At 47.4% G+C, this 21848-nt stretch overlaps 1 protein-coding gene and 1 pseudogene across 2 annotated transcripts in view; both read right to left on the bottom strand.

Moving 5' to 3' along the window:
* hyx (cell division cycle 73 hyrax) overlaps positions 1-21848 on the bottom strand; it is a 106927-nt gene that overhangs the window by 60265 nt on the left and 24814 nt on the right. For both annotated transcript variants that reach the window (XM_089562752.1, XM_089562753.1), the window contains exon 7: positions 8827-9037. In XM_089562752.1, the coding sequence (XP_089418878.1) occupies positions 8827-9037 (211 nt within the window). The remainder of the gene's footprint in view (positions 1-8826; positions 9038-21848) is intronic.
* Positions 2-5215, bottom strand: LOC149326009 (uncharacterized; annotated as a pseudogene).

Raw genomic sequence — 21848 nt, 5'->3', positions numbered from 1 at the left:
GAGGAGAGAGAGAAAAGAAGACAGGCTCCATGCCCTGCCACTGAGAAGAGCTGAAAAATGGCCACCACGGCGATTCAGTCAAAACTACAACCCCTTGCATTCAGCAGGCACTGACTACTATCTCAGTGCCCTAGGATCTGTCACATCCTGCAGTTACCTTGGTGCCACCATAACAAGAAATTTGTCCTGGAAAAAACATATCAAGTACTTAAGGAAGGACAAGGGTCTTAAAACCAACTTTTTTATTTATGGCTAGAATCTCATGAAATTTTGCACACAGGTGCGTTTTTCTCTTCAGATTCCAAAAATGTAATCATAATTGAGCTGGTGATCTTAATTCTTACAAAGTCTAGAATATTATTAGGTAATTTGTTACGCAGCTTTAATGAACTTTCTCACTGCATTTTGTTGCTTTTATTTACATGAAATGATAGCCAGGGAGTTCCCATACCCAGTGGCATTCGTTTTTCTCTAAAGGCATGTCATCCTGATATACTATGTCTAGAGTCAGGGTTCACAGTCACCGTGAAGGAAAAAATATAAGGGTTTTTAAGGACTTTCAAGGCCCTAACAAAGAATTTTCAAGGACTTGAAACACGACTTGTTGAGATCATAGAAAAAGACCACAACATGTTTTACAGCAAGGAAACACATCTTTTACTGCACACAAGCAAAAGTAGGCACATTTTCCACAATCAATAGCTAACTAGGTTTTTTTCTCAGACGTATTGCACACAACCCGCAAAAAGAGGCCCATTCTCAAACAGTGGACTCGTGATTAAGTTCCTGAAGCTTTCCCTTCAACTTGTCATCAATTTCTGCAAGCTCCAGAGTCTTTTCTTTTGCTATTTTTCTCAAACTGTTGGACTTCACAATGAAGGTGATGTCGCTTGTAGCTTCTGCCCACTCAGCGTAGTTGTCAGCACAAGCTGTTAAATCGGCAATTGTTGCCTCCAGCCTCCTCCTCTTCATCTTCATGCCGTGTATTTCTTCTTCAATGTGGCTTCTCTCTGATGCCTCTGACTGCTCGATCGCTTATTTTTTTTTATCCTCCAAGTAGGCTCGATAGCGGTTGTGTGCGGCCAAGACAGATCTACGCAACTCCTTCATTATTACAATGTTCAGGATGCCACCAGCCTTGCTTACTGTATCGTAAACGATTCGCTGCGACACATATGAGATCTCCTTCAGGCTTTCGACAGAGACGTGGCGGTTCACACTGAAGCCTCTTTCGACAGTTGCCTGCCCGTGGCTCAAGACGAGAAGTCGCACAATTTTCCACAAGTGCTTATAGGATGAGTCAACCTTCAAGAGCTCAAGGTAGAACTCGTCTAGGCTAAAAGAATGTTTGTAAAACTGCCGCAGGTTGTGTTTCTTCTCTTGCAGAAGTTCTGTGTATTTGCCTAGGACCAAATCGCACTCATGCTCACCCAATCGTCTCACCGCAATGAGGGCGTCTAATACTTTCCTGAAGCCTGTGAGGCACTCATCTGGCTCTGATGGCGAGGGTCTAGCGAAGACAGGCTCCTTTCTTGGCGGTACTAATAAGGAACTGTTTGCATTCCATCCTGAAGGCAAGTATGTCCTTGGCGCTCACCTTTGCGGCTTTGACCATTTCTTCAGCTACATGCCCAATGTCAACTTTCTCTGAAGATACATGGTTATTTGGGTCTACAAGATCCATTTTGAGCAAGCCGACAATACCTGTTGAAGCTGGCAGCACTGAGCACTTGATGAATCTCGTGAGAAGTTTCCTCACGAGACACTCTACATCTCTTTTTAAAAAGAACATTAGTGACATTTCGTATTCCCTGAGGAATGGTTTCAGAATCATCGAGAGGAGAGTTCACCAACAGCAGTGGGTCCTGGCAAAATTCGCAGAGCTGTGTGAATGACGCACACTTTGGCAAGTTCACCTCTTTCTTTTTCGCACATTCCACGTACCTTTTCACATCACCCCACAGCGCAATGGCACGTTCGATCACAACAACCTTTGCTACCCAGCGATGAGCAACAAAGTTGAGAGGAAATGTCATTTGGCCTGTCACAGTATTCTCTACTGTATTCTCTTCCCTTCGAGCAGGCGCATCATGAAAAATGGCACTGAGGCTTGAAAGAAGATTCTCTATGCCCCACTTGCTGGCAACAACAGCCGCCTTGTAAGCGTTATGTATTGTACAACACTGAACTTGATGATTCTGCTGCAAGTATTCCTGCATTTCCCTTAAACACTTAGGTTCACATTGGGGCCATCCATAGACAGCTGGACAGCTTTCGCCAGCGGCAAATCTGCCAAGGCAGCCAGAAGCTTCTCCCGAAGGTCTTCGGCAGTCGGATGTCCCATGAACACCGATGTATAATATTGCCACACTGCTGGCACTCTGCCAGCGCCACCTGGTGGCCGAACCTTGGCTCCCAGCGCGTGGCCGAGCGTCGCCTTTGTTCTGCATGAGCTCGGCGGTTCAGTGGGCTTCGTCCTAGGAAACGCTGTGCTTCCCGCTTTTCTGCTGCGTTTGTCGGTGACATTTGGTGGAGCCGTGCTGGGTACCATCCCATGTACGCTGACCCCGACGACAGCCGTGACGCTTCTTCCCGACCCGCGGACCCCACACCCGTCCACAAAACGAGCCGTCGCCTGCGAGGCCTGCAACCCGAGTTTGAGCCACTGACAACGCCTGTGAGAGCTATGACGTCCACCACTGGCAGCAGCCAGACAGGTCAGTCCTCCGGCAGTGCCCCGCCGTGCGTCCTTCTCGCACCTAGGCCGCCACCATCCTTCCACGGCGACCGGTTCGAGGATGTAGAAGACTGGTTGGCCAATTTTGACCGTGTGGCCGCATTCAACCAGTGGGACGACGAGCGGAAGCTGCTGAATGTATATTTCGCACCGCTCGACTCGGCGAAAACGTGCTTTGAGAACCACGAGGCGTCGTTTTCCAACTGGGCAGCTTTTCACCGTGAGTTGCTCGCCACATTCAGCTCGAGCCAACCGAAGGAAAACGCTGAAATTGCCCTTCGCTCCAGGTCACAGCAGTCCAACGAGAGCGTGGCCATGTTTATAGAGAACATGACACGCCTCTTCAATCGGGCCGACCCTACCATGCCAGAAGCTACAAAGGTGCGGCACCTTATGCGTGGGGTGAAGGAGCAGCTGTCTGCTGGCCTCATGCGCGACCCTCCGCTAACCGTCGCCGCCTTCGCCAAGGAAGCTACGGGCATGGAACGTTCGTTGCTGGAACGGAGTGCCCAATACGGCCGTCAGGCAAATGTAGCGGCCACTCAATACTTCGCGTCCTTGCCAGGCCCCGGGGATGAGGCGCTGCGAGAGCTTGAACGAGGAATTGTCCGCGAAGAACTGCGACACCTCCGCATGGATGCTCCGCCGGCAAGCATACCTTCTACAGGGGACGTCATCCGTGACGAAATCCAGCGAGCGGTGCAGCCACCACCAGCACCACTACCGGAGCCACACGTCATGTCCTACGGCGACCTGCGCCGACCTGCCCCATGCTGCAAGAGTTTCGCCCCGTTGCCGGACCTCGACCACCCCACCGTTACCTGCGCCCCGTCGAGCAGCAGCAGAACCTGCGCCCTCCTATCAGCAAAGCGCACGTGTGGCGCACACCCAACGATCGCCCGCTCTGCTACCACTGCGGGGAGCCTGGCCATATTCTGCGGCATTGCCCGTACCGGCGTATGGGTTTGAGAGGATTCCCGCCCGACGCGCCTCGACCTTGCTATGGTGAAAGACCGCAGGACATCGACGAGTACCTCGCCGTTCACGTGCTGCCCCTGGCCTCGCAGCAGCGCCAATCGCGATCTCCATTCCCGAGGCGCTTTGCTTCGCCCAGTCGGCCCTCAACCTCTGGTCAGTTCAGACGCACGTCCCCTCGCCGGGAAAACTGAAGACGGCGTCCTCCGGGGGTAGGGCCGCCGCCACTGCACAGAGTCAACAGCCTCCACCCGACGATTCGACTTGACTGCCCGGGGGGTGGCGACCCGATCTGACGACCTCACCGAAGTGCTGAGAACGATTGGTTTCAGCTGAAATTTTAGTTACCGCCGACAGTTATCAAGTGACCACACTCGTCGATACCGACGCTGATTTTTCTGTGATGAGCAGTCAACTCGCCACGACTCTCCGTAAGGTTCTGACGCCTTGGTGTGGACCCGTGATTTGCACGCCGATAGTGACGCCGATCGGCGCCTCCACCTGCCGCATCCAGATCCGAGGTCTTACTTTCACTGGCTCCTTTGCCGTCTTGCGTGACTGTTCTAAAGACCTCATTCTGTGCGTGGATTTCTGGGACCTCATTCTGGGCCTGGTGGCCGAACCTTGGCTCCCAGCACGTGGCCGAGCGTCGTCTTTGTTCTGCATGAGCTCGGCGGTTCGGCGGGCTTCGTCCTAGGAAACGCTGTGCTTCCCCCTTTTCTGCTGCGTTTGTCGGTGACAATATCTCGTGGTTACACGCTCGGGCATGGTACTCCAGTACCGCAAATAGATGTCCATTTGTTTTTTCTGCAGGCAGTCATTCAAAGACTCATCAAGCAGAACGGTGTAGCCATCAGATTGCTCTAATTCACGTTGTAGGAACGAGAGAAAAAATGGTCTCAGACCATGGCACACTACGTGTGCAGATTTTCCTTCACTGCAGGAAAATGACTTCGCGACTTCACTATCAGGGAACATATTCTTGAACAATTCCCCTGTGTGTGATGACGAGTTGTAGGAATAATGTGATGTTACCATTTTCAGGGTCCACAGTACCTCCGTGTCGGTCACACACTCGTGCGCTTTGCACAGGCTGCTCACATCCGACGACGTTGATGGGGCCGGCTCGGTGCGTTGCTCAGAAGCAATTTCCATCAAGTAGTTCCGCATGGTACTATTCGCCATAGTCGCTTTCGTGTTCACAATGTGTTTTGCGCTCTTCATATGACTTCTGAGGGCCCACTCACCCATGGATGACACATTGAAGGTTTTCCCGCATGTCTTGCCCTTTGCCCGATGAGAGTTTGACGTATCCGGAGAAATCCAATCCCTATAAGCAGCACTGCATAACCACGACTGCTGGAACTTGCACTTTCCCGGCACATTGCAGACACGAAAGGCGCGACAGCAATTATTCACACACCATGCTCTCCCACATTGAAGGTAGGCTACTGCGTTGTGGCTACAGAAACGGATTGGATTGGATGCGTTGGTTGGCTCAAGTATTTAGTTGCCAGTCGTCCAAGACGCATCCGCTAAAAACCGGCTGAACGAAAGCCTATTGAAGAAATTCAAGGATATTTAAGTACTTCAAAATAATTAAGGGTTTTCAAGGCCTTGAAAATGCTATTTTTGAATTCCAGGGTTTTCAAGGGTTTCAAGGACCGCTACGAACCCTGAGTAAAAGGTCACAGTATTTGACACTGCAACTCGTTAAGCTAATTAATTGTCAATTGCTATTTATACATGGCCTAAACAAAAAAAAGTGAGAATGTCATCGTGTATGGGAATCCGCTGGCTATTAATTCATGTAATTAGAAGCAACAAAATGCAGTGAGAAAGTTCATCAAAGCTGCGTAATAAATTACCTAATTACACTCTAGAATTTCAGATAACTTTTGATTAAAGACCACCAGCTCAGTTATGATTACATACTTGGAATCAGAAGAGAAAAAGGCATCTGTGTGCAAAATTTCATGAGATTCTAGCCATAAGCAAAAAGGTCAGTTTTAAGACCCTCATCCCCCCTTAATGTTCAAAACCAGCTCTACACTACGATATCTCAAAAGGTACTTCTCTTCCGCGCCATCACACTCACAGCTACTGTTAATTACAACTCATGTAGGTTCACAGCTTCATCTATTTAAAATTAATATCACACAGCACTAATCGATAAGCTGGAGGCTGCACAAAATCGTTCAGTCTGTTTCATTTCTGACTACCACAGGTCAGCTAGCGTAACCCAAAATGAAGACTACTTTAAATTTATCATCACTATTAATCTAAAGCAAGACCTCTCTTCATATTTAAGGGGGGATGAGGGTCTTAAAACTGACCTTTTCATTTGTGGATAGAATCTCATGAAATTTTGCACACAGATGTGTTTTTCTCTTCTGATTCCAAATATGTGATCGTAATTGAGCTGGTGGTCTCAAATCAAAAGTTATCTGAAATTCTAGAGTGTAATTAGGTAATTTCTTACGCAGCTTTAATGAACTTTCTCACTGCATTTAGTTGCTTTTATTTACATGAATTGATGGGCAGAGAGTTCCCATACCCGATAACATTCTTACTTTTTTTGTTTAGGCCATGTATAAATAGCAATTGACAATTAGCTTAACGAGTTGCAGTGTCAAATACTGTGACCTTTTACTCTCGACATAGTACATCAGGATGACACGCCTTTTCAGAAAAACGAAGAATGTCATTGGGTATGGGAATTCGCTGGCTATTAATTCATGTAAATAAAAGCAGCAAAATGCAGTGAGAAAGTTCATTAAAGCTGCGTAAGAAATTACCAAATTACACTAAAATTCAAGGTAACTTTTGATCTTAGACCACCAGCTCAATTATGGTTACACATTTGGAATCAGAATGCAAAATCAGAATGCAAAATCTGTGTGCAAAATTTCATGAGACTCTAGCCATAAATAAAAAGGTCAGCTTTAGGCCCCTCGTGCCCCCTTAATTCACAAACTACATCATCACAGCCCAGCTCCTTCTGCTGTTTGGATCCGGCCAGCCACGTTTACCGACTCTCACCATGATCATAATCATCAAGCCAGCACACCACACTGCCATACAACAAAACATTTACAAAACACTCTTCATTCAGACAGGTGACGACTGGAATAACCCACCTTCAGCCTGCACGTGCACTAAAGATCCAGAAGCATTGCATAAACGCGATTACTAACACAATTCACCACCTGCCGCTCTGTGTCTATGAGCTCTTTGGTGTTTTTGTTTGGTTGGTTGGTTTATGGGGTTCAAACGTCCCAAAGCAACCGAGGCTATGAGGGACGCCGTAGTGGAGGGCTCCGGAAATTTCGACCACCTGGGGTTCTTTTAACGTGCACTGGCATCGCACAGCACACGGGCCTCTAGAATTTCTCCTCCAAAGAAATTCAACCACCGTGGCCAGGATCGAAGCCCCGTCTTTCGGGTCAGCAGCCGAGCGCCATAACCACTGAGCCACCGCGGCGGCTCGGTGTTTTTGTTTGTTTCACTTTGTAGTAAGATTGCAATTCTTGCCACTCCCCTCTCAAATGCTTAGCCCGAGGGCAAAGCACAAAGGAGGAGGTTCACAGCACGCCAGGGCAACCAGCTGCTCATCCAAAGCAAACAGGCCCCTGCACTCGGCCACATTCAACTCCCGCCCTGGGCAAAAACCCACCACACGTAAGGGAATAAAACATATATATACAGCGTGCAAAGAAAGGAACCTCTGCATTCCTCACCTGCATGGGATAAGTCCTCCAATCTGCCCTTCCAGTCACCCCTTCCATAACTAAACCAATACCAGCACAGGGAAAACATACTCAGACATGACAAACTCTTGGATACATGTGAGATTGTGGCCACAAGGCTCAACACACACAAACTACTACTACGAATGCTTTTCAGTGATGGGGAAAGTGTTTCGTAAAAAAAGCAATTTAATTAATCGTGGTTAATTCAAAAAAACACGAACAAACGCGGGTTAATGACATCCTAGTTGAAATCAAGAGGAAGAAATGGGCTTGGGCAGGGCATGTAATGCGAAGGCAAGATAACCGCTGGTCCTCAAGGGTAACCGAGTGGATTCCAAGAGAAGGCAAACGTAGCAGGGGACGGCAGAAAGTTAGGTGGGCGGATGAGATCAAGAAGTTTGCGGGGATAGAGTGGCAGCAACTGGCGAAGGACAGGGTTAATTGGAGAGACATGGGAGAGGCCTTTGCCCTGCAGTGAGTGTAGTCAGGCTGATGATGATGATGATTAGTTCAAAAAGCTTCAGCGAACATGCATTTTCGTGAGCCGATTATCGATTATAGATCCAAGTTATCTGCCGCAAGCTTTCAAGAATTGTTAGTTGTGAAAATGCGTGCCATTGGTTAGTCTTGACGTCCAAGGAATTCACTAAAGGTAAAATTATCACCCTGCCTACCACAGAAGTTCATATGGGGTTTCATAGTTGCCACTTTAGAAACTGGAAAAAAAAGCTAGTATCCCTGTTTATGAAGTCTCAACTTCAAAACCCCGTATCTCCAAGTTCTATGATAGGCACGATGATAATTATAACCTTGCTACATTCCTCAATGTCAGGATGGCATGCATGTTAGCAAGTTCCCTGCAGCAATATTGCTAAACCTGTCTCAACAAAGAAAGCTAACAGTTGGTGCAGCAAGTTCACTATATCAAGGCCAACTGCTGTAACACACACAAAGTTCACAAATACATGTGCTTCAATAAGGGTGGTGTTAGAGAGGAGCAATGAATGAAACAAATACAGACCTCCTGCAAATCTGGGCTTGAAATTGTCTGGACCTGAATATAACATGCAGCACAAATTTGACATGCTAAAATCTAAAGAAACCATATTACACCCAGATTTTCATGGTACATCCTCATAAATAGCTGCCCCATATCAAAAACACTGGTGCAATGCAACAAGTGTGCAGTGCCTAAACACTGGTCTTCCACACAAGCAAGACTATACTGAAAATCGAAAAGATATGTATCAGCAGCGCGAACACAACACAGGGAGGAGGAGAAGATAGTGCAGGGCGCTGAAAAGAAGTTGCAAAGTTACGCACACCGGGGGAGCCTTGTCACAAGCTTCAGCAGCACCCTACCTTTGCTGCACTCTGAAGCACAGTGGCTCGTGTACGCCACTGGCGCTCACGGCTGACGATATCCCTCGTGACATCGACGTCATACTCGAGGATGCCCTGCATGTCAGCTAGGCCCAGGTCATCATCCCCCTTGATGGTGGCACGCTTCTTGGCCAACCGTTTGGCCTTGATGGCTGCAATCTTCTCCACAGACATGGCCTCAGACAGGGACCTGGCAGGGGAAATTCCCCAAAGGAAAACTTGTGCCTCGTTTGCACACACACGACAATGCATCGCCTCTCCTGAAAACACAACTCCTCTGACCTCAAATCTAAACTTTCAGCCCAACATTGAATGCTCAGGGAAAGGACCCTCTGGTGTTTCTCTAGGCCTCATGGATAATCCAAACCCCGGGAACATGCTCAAGAGCAGGCATGTGCACAAAGCATTTCACACGCCATCACTGTCATGTGGCGTAAGTTCCAAGGAAACCCCATCAAAGAGATCCTAGCACCCCGTTATCAAATAAATACAGTCACCAGCTGATCTGAACGTGCTTGCAAGGAACCATGATAATGTCAGAAAAAAAAACTTACAATTGCCAACAAGCTCGAGGAAGAAGCCAATAGTTTTCTGTACATTCTGACTAATACCCCATTCAAAACCACAGCACATGTTGTACACCAAGATCACAAACAAACTGCTTCCATGAGTTTGGCATTCACATCATCAACAAGCGAACATGGCGAGAAAACATTTAGATGCAAAAGTGAGCAACACTGCATGGATCTGCCGTACGCAGAGCCCAAAACAGAAAGACGAACCACTATATGCCCAATGACACGGACTCCCTTGGTGTTCGCTTCTGTAATTAGGCTTAGCGGTGTGCAAAGATCAAAATCGGCCTTGAAACCAGCAATGCAGTATTGCTAAGGAGTTTTCAGTTTACAGCAGATGAGGCACCAAATTTTAGTTATTTCTCTCTTCAGAATGATCCACCAGGACACAGAGACAGCCCCGTGGACTGTGCCAGCAAGAGGTAAATAATTCATAACTGAGTTTTTTTTCTCTCTCACGCTGTTTCAGTATTGGTTTCAACAGCCAAGCGATGGCTGTGATGTACAAGACGCGCCCAGGCCACACGAGGCATACAACAACTGCAGTATGGTTGCTGCTTTCTTTCTCTGAATTCACACACACTCTCACACAAGCCTGCTCAAGAGTTAGAATGACAAAAAATGAACAAGCAGCAATAGCATCACAGTTTTCGCCCGCCTCACGTGACCTAAGCGCATCTTGTATGTTACAGCCGTTGCTCGGCTTTTGAAACCAAAGCCAAAATGGCACGGGGAAAAAATTCAATGGTAATTTATCCAGCTGCTGTAGGTTAATTCCAAGTCGTGACTTGTGTATTGTCCAGCACATCACTCCAAAGAAAAAAATGCCTAAAAATACTCCTCCAAACTGAAAAAAAAAAAAAAAAGTTCACAGGACAGTTTCCTGCCACGAGCGAAGAAGAAAAGCAGAATGAGCGAAACATTGGACCTAAGGAAAGGCACGTTAATTGGCACTTGAGAGAGAGGAGAGAGAAGAAAAGAGAGTGCAGTGGTACTTTTGGAAGAGATGGAGAATACGAATCTGAAAACGAGGCGGAAGAAGAAGATGAGGTGAGGGGTGGCGACGTGGACAGGACGAGGGACATTCTAGGCGCGGACGTTGGTGCACGGCCATCGGCTGCTGCAAGAGGTGTTCGATAGTGAGGCCTACTGACCAGGAGTGGTCTCCACCAGCTGATGCCCCAGTCCTGTGGATCACGACGCTGACCGCATATTCGAAACGCGAGCCCTGTGTCAACGCCTCCTGGAACGCCGACTCAGCCAGCACCTGGTGCACCTACCAGACCTCGTCACCGGTACGAGGACACTCCAACACCGACATCCAGCTAAGGCAGTGTGGCCGCATCGACTCCCTCCACCTGATCTTCCTGAACACTCCTCTCATGGAACGGCGACGTCTCTTGAAACAAGGTAGCACCTGGGATTCTGTCCATACTCCGCGTCTGAGATGGCATGCGAACCACCCGCGTTTGGTAGCAAGCTTGTATGAGTGTGGCTTTGTGGTTTACGCGTGAGGACCATTAGTGTGGTAGCACTGCGGTGTTTCATGTAGCATTACCTTGGCGTATGTGTAGTAGTTGTTCAGACATGTATAAAGTGTGGCGTCTTGAGTTTCCCCTTCGAAGCCTTTTCTCTGCTTGATAGACAGAGCATCTACCGTTCAAAATCGTAGGCACATTTTTGTGTGACAGTGGCTTTCAATGTTTCAGGAATGGTACTATAGACCTTTGCAATAAGGGCACCCTGGGCGCTGCCATATTCGTGCTAGCACGGTGGAAGCAGCCAGAGAGGAGTCACTTCGACAACTCCCTCGCCCGATGCAAAGGTGGTTCCACTCCTTAGGTACTTTTCCTTCTATGAATATTTTGTCGAAGAAATTCAAAAGTGCTTGTACGACAGGTTTCGAAAGATGGGCAAGCATTTCATAGTATATATGGTCATGTCCTAGAGCAGTTTTTTTTGCTGGCAGACAGTACCTATTGATTTATTGGAAAATACAATAGTCTAATTGACTATTGTATTTTTCATTTGCACCTCCACTTGCTGGGAGCCTCTGTTTTTCAGCTATGTTTCTGTATTTTAAAAATGACTGGCTATAGTGTGAAAAACTTGAAACCACAGCAAAGTGCTCCCCCAACATGTCTGCCTGTTCCCTTATGCTTGTTTGTGTACCAGGTGTTGTCAAAAGCGGGACTGTGAAGGGTGAGAAGCTACCATCTAGTTTTCGCACCTGCTCCCACACTTTGTGTTTCTGGCGGATCGCTCCTGCGGATTTTGGAATTGATACATGTGCGGCAGAAAGAATGCATGCTGTGAACATTTCATTTATCTCATCTATGCTATGATTTGCTAAAATTATATCCTTCAAACTGGCTTTCTTTCCAAACAATGCCCAGTCAGCTAAATGCAGCTTCCAATGCCGTGGTTTTGTCAGAATGACCATTGGCGAGGATGACAGACTTATTATAACAGGGAGATGATCGCTTCCATATGGATTGTGTAAAACACAATTAAATCACTAAAAACAGACGGTGAACTAAAAGACAAATCTGAAACACTCATTTCCCCCAAGGTTGGAGAGCAGTGTGTGGGTTTACCTGAGTTCAGTAGACAGACGTTATTGCATAGAATAAAATCCTCTATAAGATGGCCTCTAGCATCAGTTTTCTCGCTTCCCCAAAAAACATGAAGTCTCCAACTACCGGGTATGCCTCTGGTAGCTGCTCTAAAAGAACCTCCAAGTCATGCAGTGTTACCTTCAGCTGTGGCTCAATATACACAGAGAACACTGTAATGATTTTATGAGCAACCAGAGTGGCTGCAACAGCTTCAAGCCTTGTTTTTAGATTAAGTTCTCGAGCCGGGACACCGCCTTTCACTATGATGGCTACACCTCCCAACAGCCTGCTCACCTGTTCTCAGTCGTGGCGGAGAACAGTATTTAAGAAAGTTATTGTTTTTGCGGACCTCAATTTGTCTCTTGTAGACATAGGGCGACGGGAGCCTGTGCTCCTAGTATGCCTTTTATGTCACCGTAATTGTTTAAAAGTCCTCTACAATTCCATTGTATTATGAAAGCCATCTTAATTTTGTGCTTGCATGGAGTGAAAAACTAGATCAAGCTGTTTTTATGGCCCCGTGACTCGGGGCCTGTCTTTGACCGATCCAGGGAGCTCCACCGACCGTCCGACGTGGACGGCACGGGGCTGCCCTGGGTCGTGTCCATCGCCTCTGCAGAGGGGCTCGACGACCGGGCAGAGGGCATGTTGACGTTCGAGTTAGGCCTCGACCAACCAGGGGCTCTGCACCGCCTGCTTTGGAGTCGATGGAATAGCGTTGGCTACTCCAACATGGCCCCGCCACAGGCTCACTGTGTGTGGCCTGGACAGGTGCCGAAGCCTGGTGTGGTGTGCCACGCCCACGCACCACATTGGCGAAGCTTGTTTGTGCCGTGAAAGAGAATGTGTTTGTTAGGGCGAATCGCCTTCTTGCTTCCCTGAAAGATGTTTTCAGTAGTTCTGAGAGCAATAATTTCTTTTTCTTTCTTCCAGGATGGACATGCCCTGGAGTATGCAGCATGGTCTCCTTTGCAGTTTACACAGTGCGGGGCAGCATCACATTCATCAGAATGGTGATCCTTCGAAGTGCATTCCATGCAAGTTTTTCGACTGCAGCCACTCTGCAAGCCGTGGCAGAACCTCTGACAATTGAAACATCTTCGAGGGTTGGGCATGTATGGTCTTACATCAACTTTCAAATACCCCACTTGGATTGTGTCGGGCAATGTGCTAGTGTTGAACGTGAGGATCAGGTGTATTGTGTCTATTTCCTTGTTATCTTTCCGGATCTTTATCCGCTGAACGTTTATGATGTCTTGGTCAGTGAGACCTTCCAGCATTTCTTTCTCAGCGAGATGTACAAAATCAACTTGAGAGATCATGCCTCGGACAGTACTTAGAGATCGGTGTGAAGTCACGGAGACAGGGATTTCCCCTATGGACACGCGGTTTGAGAGTTTAGAGTACCGGACAGTGTCACGCAGTTCGAGCAGTAAATTACCACAGGCCATTTTTGATACCTTGCACCCAAGGCCCAAGGTATCTGTCAAGCAGAAATTTGGGCAAGTTGGTACGTATTCATTTTTGAAACAGCGCAACAAAGACGGGACGTGGAAACTGCGGGGTAAAGACAAACAGGCGCCAAACAAACAAAAAAACAGGTGACAAACAAAAAAAAACAGGTGACAAACAAAAACAGGCAACAAAAAAAAAACGTATCTGTCAAGCACTTTGCTACCAGGGACGGGGATACGAGTCTTACTTGTTTTTCACCTGCATTGCTACAGACAACGTAGAATTTCAGGAAAGATACCTTTCTTTTCTGAAAAAAGTCAGCTGCTTTGTTTCACCCTAACATCTTAACATCCACGAATGTTAAGCAGAGAATGGCATTAACTCACTAAAGCGTCAAGGCAGAGCTCAAGTGTCCCCTCCTACTGAAGAACGTTTGTTTGCAGCTGCTGTTTAGCCTCCATCACAACAAAACTGCTGTGGCCAGCATTGGGCCCAGCAATCAAATGTCATGGCCACCACACATTTGGGATGACAGGCCTAGGCATAGAGTTTAGAAAATTGTATAAATTATGATTACCATTGAGGTTTGTGCTGAAAAAACTGTACAGCCACTAATGAAATGAGCCTGCAGCTATGCGCTAGCAGTACAGTGAATGTATGGCAATGTGAGGAGATCGCCAGTCCTTCCTCTTCAAGGGGGCTCAAATTTACAGCCGGGTTTATACAAACAAATCTTTTATTCAGTTCAAGCCTGAATTAGTGAGGCTCCACAGCACAAATTAGGCGATGGCATGGCTTCCTGATGGCAACGCTGCTGTGAGCAAGAATGAATGTTCAGAATAAGGCACCTCAATATACGCTGTAATTTACTCTAAATGATCGAGAACAGCTGATTTTTCGGCCAGCAGCTGCACTAATGCTGTTGCTATGCATGTAACTAAAGTCGCCGACTGATTTTTCTGACTCTAGGGTCCATGAAATTGTCAAGAAAAATCAAACTTGTCAGAAAAAATAAAAAATAAAAAAATGACTTTATTTCAACTTCTAATTGCCAGTTTGCTGGAGGAAGAGGTGAGTAGTTTTATACTCATTCTGAAGCTTCACGGGTCTAACTCTCGCAGCGGGAAGTGCACACAAATGACGAGCGGTGACCGCCTTCACCGCTAATGACATCCTAGTCGAAATCAAGAGGAAGAAGTGGGCTTGGGCAGGGCACGTAATGCGAAGGCAAGATAACCGCTGGTCCTTAAGGGTGACGGAGTGGATTCCAAGAGAGGGCAGACGTAGCAGAGGGCGGCAGAAAATTAGTAGGGCGGATGAGATTAAGAAGTTTGCGGGGATACAGTGGCCGCAACTGGCAAAGGACAGGGTTAACTGGAGAGACATGGGAGAGGCCCTGCAGTGGGCGTAGTCAAGCTGATGATGATGATGAATCTGGGGGATGAATGCAGATAGGAGGGAGACACCAATGCACTGTCAAGGCTTTCTTGACCTTTCCTCGACCTATCCCTAAAACAGAGAAATATTTCTTTTTTTTCAGCGTGCCATAACCAACCATACCACGAGAAACAACGCCTGCATTGGAGAGGTCACCTGAGCTGCACACACCAATCACTAAATCTTCCAAAGAGAGATGAAACACTACGGAATTGCCAAATGTGCACAACTGCATGGCCTTTAGACTAAAGTAGACGGGCAAATCGTGCCTTCTGCCCACTTTCACCGCCCGCCACATCATCTGCCTACGAGGTTATCAGAGGTGCACTTTCGAAAGTCCCTGCCATTCATTCAGCCCAAAAATTTTGGTAATGCTAGATAAGACTAAAGGCTGTATGGCATCGAACGCTGCCTACGTGTCGCCGTAGCACCCGCATGGGGTGTTAGCGAAGGCTCTCCCATAGGCTGTCGTCCGTCATCGCTCAGGCAGATGTTACATACCACATGTACAGAAATCACCATATCCGCACATGCAAAATCTATGACAAACTGACAGCCGTGTCATAATTAAAACTAACCTCCAACCACCTCATTCACACTAGGCTCATCCGGATGGCCCATCAACGTTGTGCCCAAGAAGGGCAGATTCTAAAGACACACAGTACCCGGGCAGTTGATCAGCATGCATGTGCTGCTCACATTGTATTCTAGCTGAGAGAGAAACAGGCAGCGACATCAAAACAAGCGCAAAAACTTCACAGGACTGCAGGTGCCTCGCAATCCACTTACTGCAAACATAGGAACATAGGACGTGCAGTTTCTTCACGCAGCCAGAAACATGGTGCAAGGCAAGAGAAATGATAAGTTTTGTGCGTGACCACCACGGCGGAAAGCTGGGCTAGCTGGTGTGTCGTCCTTAACTAAAAGACTAGCGCATAAAACTAGGACAGAGAGAGAGAAGGAGACAGGACGAGCGCTAAACATCAACTGAAGATTTACTACAACAAACAGGTAAATAGAAGCCCTTCAGGTTTGGTTTATGGTTTGGTTTATGGGGTTTAACGTCCCAAAGCGACTAAGGCTATGAGAGACGCCGTAGTGGAGGGCTCCGGAAATTTCGACCACCTGGGGTTCTTTAACGTGCACTGACATCGCACAGTACACGGGCCTCTAGAATTTCTCCTCCAAAGAAATTCTAGCCGCCGCGGCCGGGATCGAACCCGCGTCTTTTGGGCCAGCAGCCGAGCACCATAACCGCTGAGCCACCGCGGCGGCTAGAAGCCCTTCAGTGGCACACGCACACACTGGGTCAGAACAAGCACAAACTAAATAAAATAATGCAAACCACTCCTGGGGTACATTTCTTCCTTTCTGGTCAGGGCAAGTGATGTCATGCTGACCCAGTTATCACCTTATCTGTTAATGTAAGCCTCACAAATCTCACGGCCTAACCTTGTGCCTCCCCTACCAAGCACACACGTGGCATCAAACGCCGACACACACCCGTACCGCTTACAATGCGTGGCCAAATGGCCGCTCCCCCGCCAGTGAATCCACCAGCGAGCGGTGCTCTCGTAGCCGGTCACTTAGGCAGCGTCCAGACTGCCCCGCGTAGCAGCTACCGCAGGAGAGGGGTATGCGGTGTACAACGCCAGCAGTGCACGGAACAAACTTGCACTCGTGGTTTATGGTGCATACCGGTTTCTTCTTCTCACTGACGGCTTTGCACAACCGCACCAGCTTTTCGGGGTCAGTGAACATGATGTCCACACCGCACTTCCCTCCAACTTTCCTCAGCCGGTGCGAAAGCTGGTGCACGTAAGGTATGGCCGTATGCCTTTTGCAGCTTTCTCCGGCTGCCACGCCAGGGCGGCCCCCTGCCCCGACTTCTTTCAGGAGGCATTCCGCCACAGCCATCCCTGTGTCCTTAGGGAAACCGGCCTCCTTCAACCGGTGCACTTGCGTTTGCAGGCTGTCCTCAATCTTATGCTGGCAGGTCTTCTCGAGAGCACCCCGCAGGCAACTTTTTGCAATGCCCCATTTGACCAATTTTGAATGGGCCAAATTACACGCTAAAATTTCCTTTTTTGTGCGTGGCTGGTACGACCAACACCTGTGCCCAGTGCCAAAGAACAAGCATAGCCCGAGGAACTGGAGGCACCCGTTCATCGGAACTTCATGCGTGAGCCTCAGCTTGCCAGAACAAATCACCGAAAATCTCTAGAACGCTTTTTAAAACTTGTGGTTTGTCACTCTCGTCACTAACATTCACAAACACAATAAAGTCATCCACCTACCTAAAACACCTCACAACACGTTTTTCCTCTTTCATGCACGCTGCAACACGCTTGCCAAAGAAGATTCCACCAAGAATCGGGGCTATGCAAATGCCATCCTTTTGCACAAACAACTGGTCGTCAAAACAAATGTAAGTGGATGAGAGGTAACACTTAACTAAGGCTACAAAGGCATTTACCGAAACCCCGCTACTATTCTGAAACTTGACAGCCCCCCAGCTTTCAATCCGCTCTTTTACTGCGCCTAACAGCTGTTTGGGGAATGGAATAAAACAGCTCCTCTATATCAACTGAAAAAGCAAGATTGGCTCCTGAAGCACCACCTTGCTCGGGCAAAAATTCAATCACATCTTTTGAGTTGCTCACGCGAAAAAGATCTTCTATGTCTAGTTGGCTAAGGTACATTTGTAGGTATTTTGACACCAGGCCTTGCCAGGCTTCTTTCTCGGACACAATAGCTCTGAGAGGCATGCCTTCTTTGTGGGTTTTTGCGGAAAAGAATCTGCTGAGCCCCCGCATATTCGCTGCTTTTACAGACTTGCGTAGTCCTGTCAAATTGATCTGTTCGCAAAGCTTTAATGCCTCTGCCTCTACTTTCCTGCCAGATCTTTTTAGGAGGACAAAATCCTTGTCAATAGCCTGCATAGCCTTTCCATGACGCATTGTTTTCGGCAACACGACGAATCCCCCTCTTTATCAACAGTCGGAAAAGAAAGATTATTCTTCTTGAGGTAGTGAACTGCATTGCTCACCGCTAACGTTACCCACGTGGACATGGCTTTTTACTTAACAAGCAGTCAACACCTTCGGAAATCTTTGTGAGCCTTATCACATTAACAGGGAAGGGGATAACTGTGTCAGCATGACATCACTTGCCCTGACCAAAAAATTGGCTGTGGTTTGACCAATGGCCATCCCGGGTAGAATTGTGGAAGCAACGGCGCCTCAGGGCGTCTCAGCGGCAACTCAGGGGAGGGACACTTTGACTGTCTAAAACTGCGTAGAGGCAAAACCGTTTTCCTCACCACTCTGACTGCCTCGGTGGCACTGATGACATCACCACTGGGTGACGTAACACATAATTAATGACTAATCACTGATTAATGGCTAAATACTAACTAACTGCTAATTAATGACGCCTAAGCTTTGCCTTTAGGAGTGGACCGCGACAGTGTGCTGTAGCGCTGCCAGGGAGTCCACGGAATGCCACCACCCGTTCGGCACGATGCCTTGCCCTTTGAACGCAACGCTTGTTGAGGAAAGGAAATGGCGCAGTAATTCTCTGTCATCTTGGTGGACACCTGAACCGCACCGTACAGGAAGGGAGGAAGTGGGAGTGAAAGAAGAAAGAGGGGCCGTAATAAAAAAAATGAAAACTGTGTTTGAGGAAAGGAAATTACGCAGTAACTGTCTCACACTTGCTCCTCGCGCATGCGCAGTTGGGGCTCTCAGGGGCTCCGCAAAATCGCTCACACCTAGCATAGTGTTTCTTCCGCAACAAAAATAAATGTATCTCAGGAGCAGTTTGCCACATTTTGATTGGTTTGCGCTTGTTCTGACCCAGTGTGCGCATGTGCCACTGAAGGGCTTTTATGCACCTGTTTGTCGCAGTAAATCTTCAGTTGATTGTTTGATTTGAAGCAGCGCAAGGCCAAAAGCCAAAGAAGAGAGCAGAGAAAGAAACGGACAACACAGCGCTGAACTAACAACTGACATTTATTTGGCACGCTGCACGTATAAATACATTCAGGCACCAAAATAGAAAACAAAGCAAAGAGCTCATTCATGCGCTGAGAATCTGCACGCCAACACAAGCTAAGATGTGCAATTCAGGAAGCGAAGTTCTTTTTGAGATAAAGACACTGATGGAGCGCTTACACATGTGTCACCATACGTCTTGATGTTCGGAGCCTCGATTATTTCACGGCACAGCTTATCTCTGTTCCTATCCACAACTCTGCAAAATTCAAACTGTGGGGTGCACTCGCACTCACAGCAGTGCATGCTGAGGTTACGGGACTCTTTATTATCAACATTGTTGCGGTGCTGCCTAAGCCTGTCATTCAAGCACTGTCCTGTCTGGCCAATATAAAACCTATTACAAGTGAGAGGAATAGAATACACGACATTTTTTTGACACTTCACGAATTTGCACTCATGATTCTTCGGGCAAACGGGGATAGTTTTACCTGGATTGTTGACACGCATGCACAAGCTTGATAACTTAATGGGGGCCGAAAAAACAACATCCACTCCGACTCTTTTTCCAACACTTTTCAAATTATGTGATACCTTGTGGATATACGGAATGGCTGCTACTGGCTTCCTTATTTGACATTCAGGACTCGGGGAGCATTTCAGTTTCTTCAACAAAACCTCGGCGACAGAAGAAAGAACATGAAGCGGATAGCCACAAGCAGTAAGCCTCTCTACCTGGTTACTAAAGCTGCGTGCGGTTTTATGTCGACAGGATTTTGTAAGTGCACTCCTGAAGCTTGACATAATAATTCCTCTTTTAACAAGCTTCGAGTGCGCGGAACTATATGGTGGCAACGGTTTATTAGCCCTAGGCTCGAAAGACCAGCACACACTGCAAGGTGAAAACTGCAGGCTCAAGTCTAGAAATCTGATTGTGTCCTCTACAGGAACTTCATGAGTCACTTCCAAAGGGGCAAGAACATCAGAAAATACACCTCCAATTTTGGACACTTCCCTACTAAAAGCTTCGCGGTCACAGGTGAGCAAAACTAGATAGTCATCCACAAAGCGAGAAACTGCTGCAACAGCTGTGCCATTTAAGCGGCCCATGTGGAAGCGGCCCATGGGCCGCTTCCGGCCCATGTGCGTCAAGTGCTCGATCTTGGCCCAAAGTTCGCCGTTGAGCCCCGAAAAAGTGCACCAGAGCTTCTTGCTATGGTAAGGCATATATCCGGATATGCTCCAGCTCCTGAGGCCAGCAGATGCATCTCAGAAGGTGTCGATGTTCTCTCCCGCCCTAGGAATCAGTCTAAGAAGCTACCCATCAATAAGTCTGTGGACTATCTACGTGACAATTCTTTGGCCCTGCTGACTGCGGATAAGGAAGGGGGTTTTGTCGTTCTGTCTAAGGATAGTTTCAACGAAAAAGCAATGGATGCCGTCCAGTCTGTGTGTAAGGAGGGGAGAAAAACAAGTCTTGCGAAGTCTAAATGCAAGGTGAAAAAGTTATGTAAGCAGAATAACTTAGACAAGGTGTTTACGTCTATAAATAACTGTAAAAAGCCCAGCTTGACCATGTTTTTTACTGTTAAGACACATAAAACTGACGTGCCGTTCCGCGTTATTGTTTCCGAGAAAGGTTCCTGGCAAAAATGTCTAGGACAGTTTCTGAAAGAAAAGCTAACAAAACTACCAGTTGACGATCCCTTCCAGGTTAAGAATTCCCTTGATGTGATTAGCACCCTAGACTACTACCATGACAAGCAACTGTGTGCTTTTTCTATTGACGTAAAGGACCTGTACTACTCCATTCCGCATGATAGTCTCCTTTCGTGCATTAGGGACGTCATTGACAATTATGGTGCCGTTCGCTTTCAGAACGCAGCCGGCATGTCGGTGGAAAACTTTTTAGAATTGTTATTAGCCTACCTTGAATCCACGTATACAGAGTGGGAAGGGCGAATTTTTATTCAGAAGAAGGGCATTTGCATAGGTTCCTGCATTGCCCCAATTTTGAGTGATTTCTTTTTAGTTATGCATGACAGAGAACTGAATAACCGCTTAAATGGCACAGCTGTTGCAGCAGTTTCTCGCTTTGTGGATGACTATCTAGTTTTGCTCACCTGTGACCGCGAAGCTTTTAGTAGGGAAGTGTCCAAAGTTGGAGGTGTATTTTCTGATGTTCTTGCCCCTTTGGAAGTGACTCATGAAGTTCCTGTAGAGGACACAATCAGATTTCTAGACTTGAGCCTGCAGTTTTCACCTTGCAGTGTGTGCTGGTCTTTCGAGCCTAGGGCTAATAAACCGTTGCTACCATATAGTTCCGCGCACTCGAAGCTTGTTAAAAGAGGAATTATTATGTCAAGCTTCAGGAGTGCACTTACAAAATCCTGTCGACATAAAACCGCACGCAGCTTTAGTAACCAGGTAGAGAGGCTTACTGCTTGTGGCTATCCGCTTCATGTTCTTTCTTCTGTCGCCGAGGTTTTGTTGAAGAAACTGAAATGCTCCCCGAGTCCTGAATGTCAAACAAGGAAGCCAGTAGCAGCCATTCCGTATATCCACAAGGTATCACATAATTTGAAAAGTGTTGGAAAAAGAGTCGGAGTGGATGTTGTTTTTTCGGCCCCCATTAAGTTATCAAGCTTGTGCATGCGTGTCAACAATCCAGGTAAAACTATCCCCGTTTGCCCGAAGAATCATGAGTGCAAATTCGTGAAGTGTCAAAAAAATGTCGTGTATTCTATTCCTCTCACTTGTAATAGGTTTTATATTGGCCAGACAGGACAGTGCTTGAATGACAGGCTTAGGCAGCACCGCAACAATGTTGATAATAAAGAGTCCCGTAACCTCAGCATGCACTGCCGTGAGTGCGAGTGCACCCCACAGTTTGAATTTTGCAGAGTTGTGGATAGGAACAG

Source organism: Amblyomma mixtum, chromosome 10, assembly GCF_055824585.1.
Source record: "Amblyomma mixtum isolate Tamu chromosome 10, ASM5582458v1, whole genome shotgun sequence".
Taxonomy (NCBI): domain Eukaryota; kingdom Metazoa; phylum Arthropoda; class Arachnida; order Ixodida; family Ixodidae; genus Amblyomma; species Amblyomma mixtum.
This window is presented reverse-complemented; position numbering and strand designations above follow the sequence as displayed.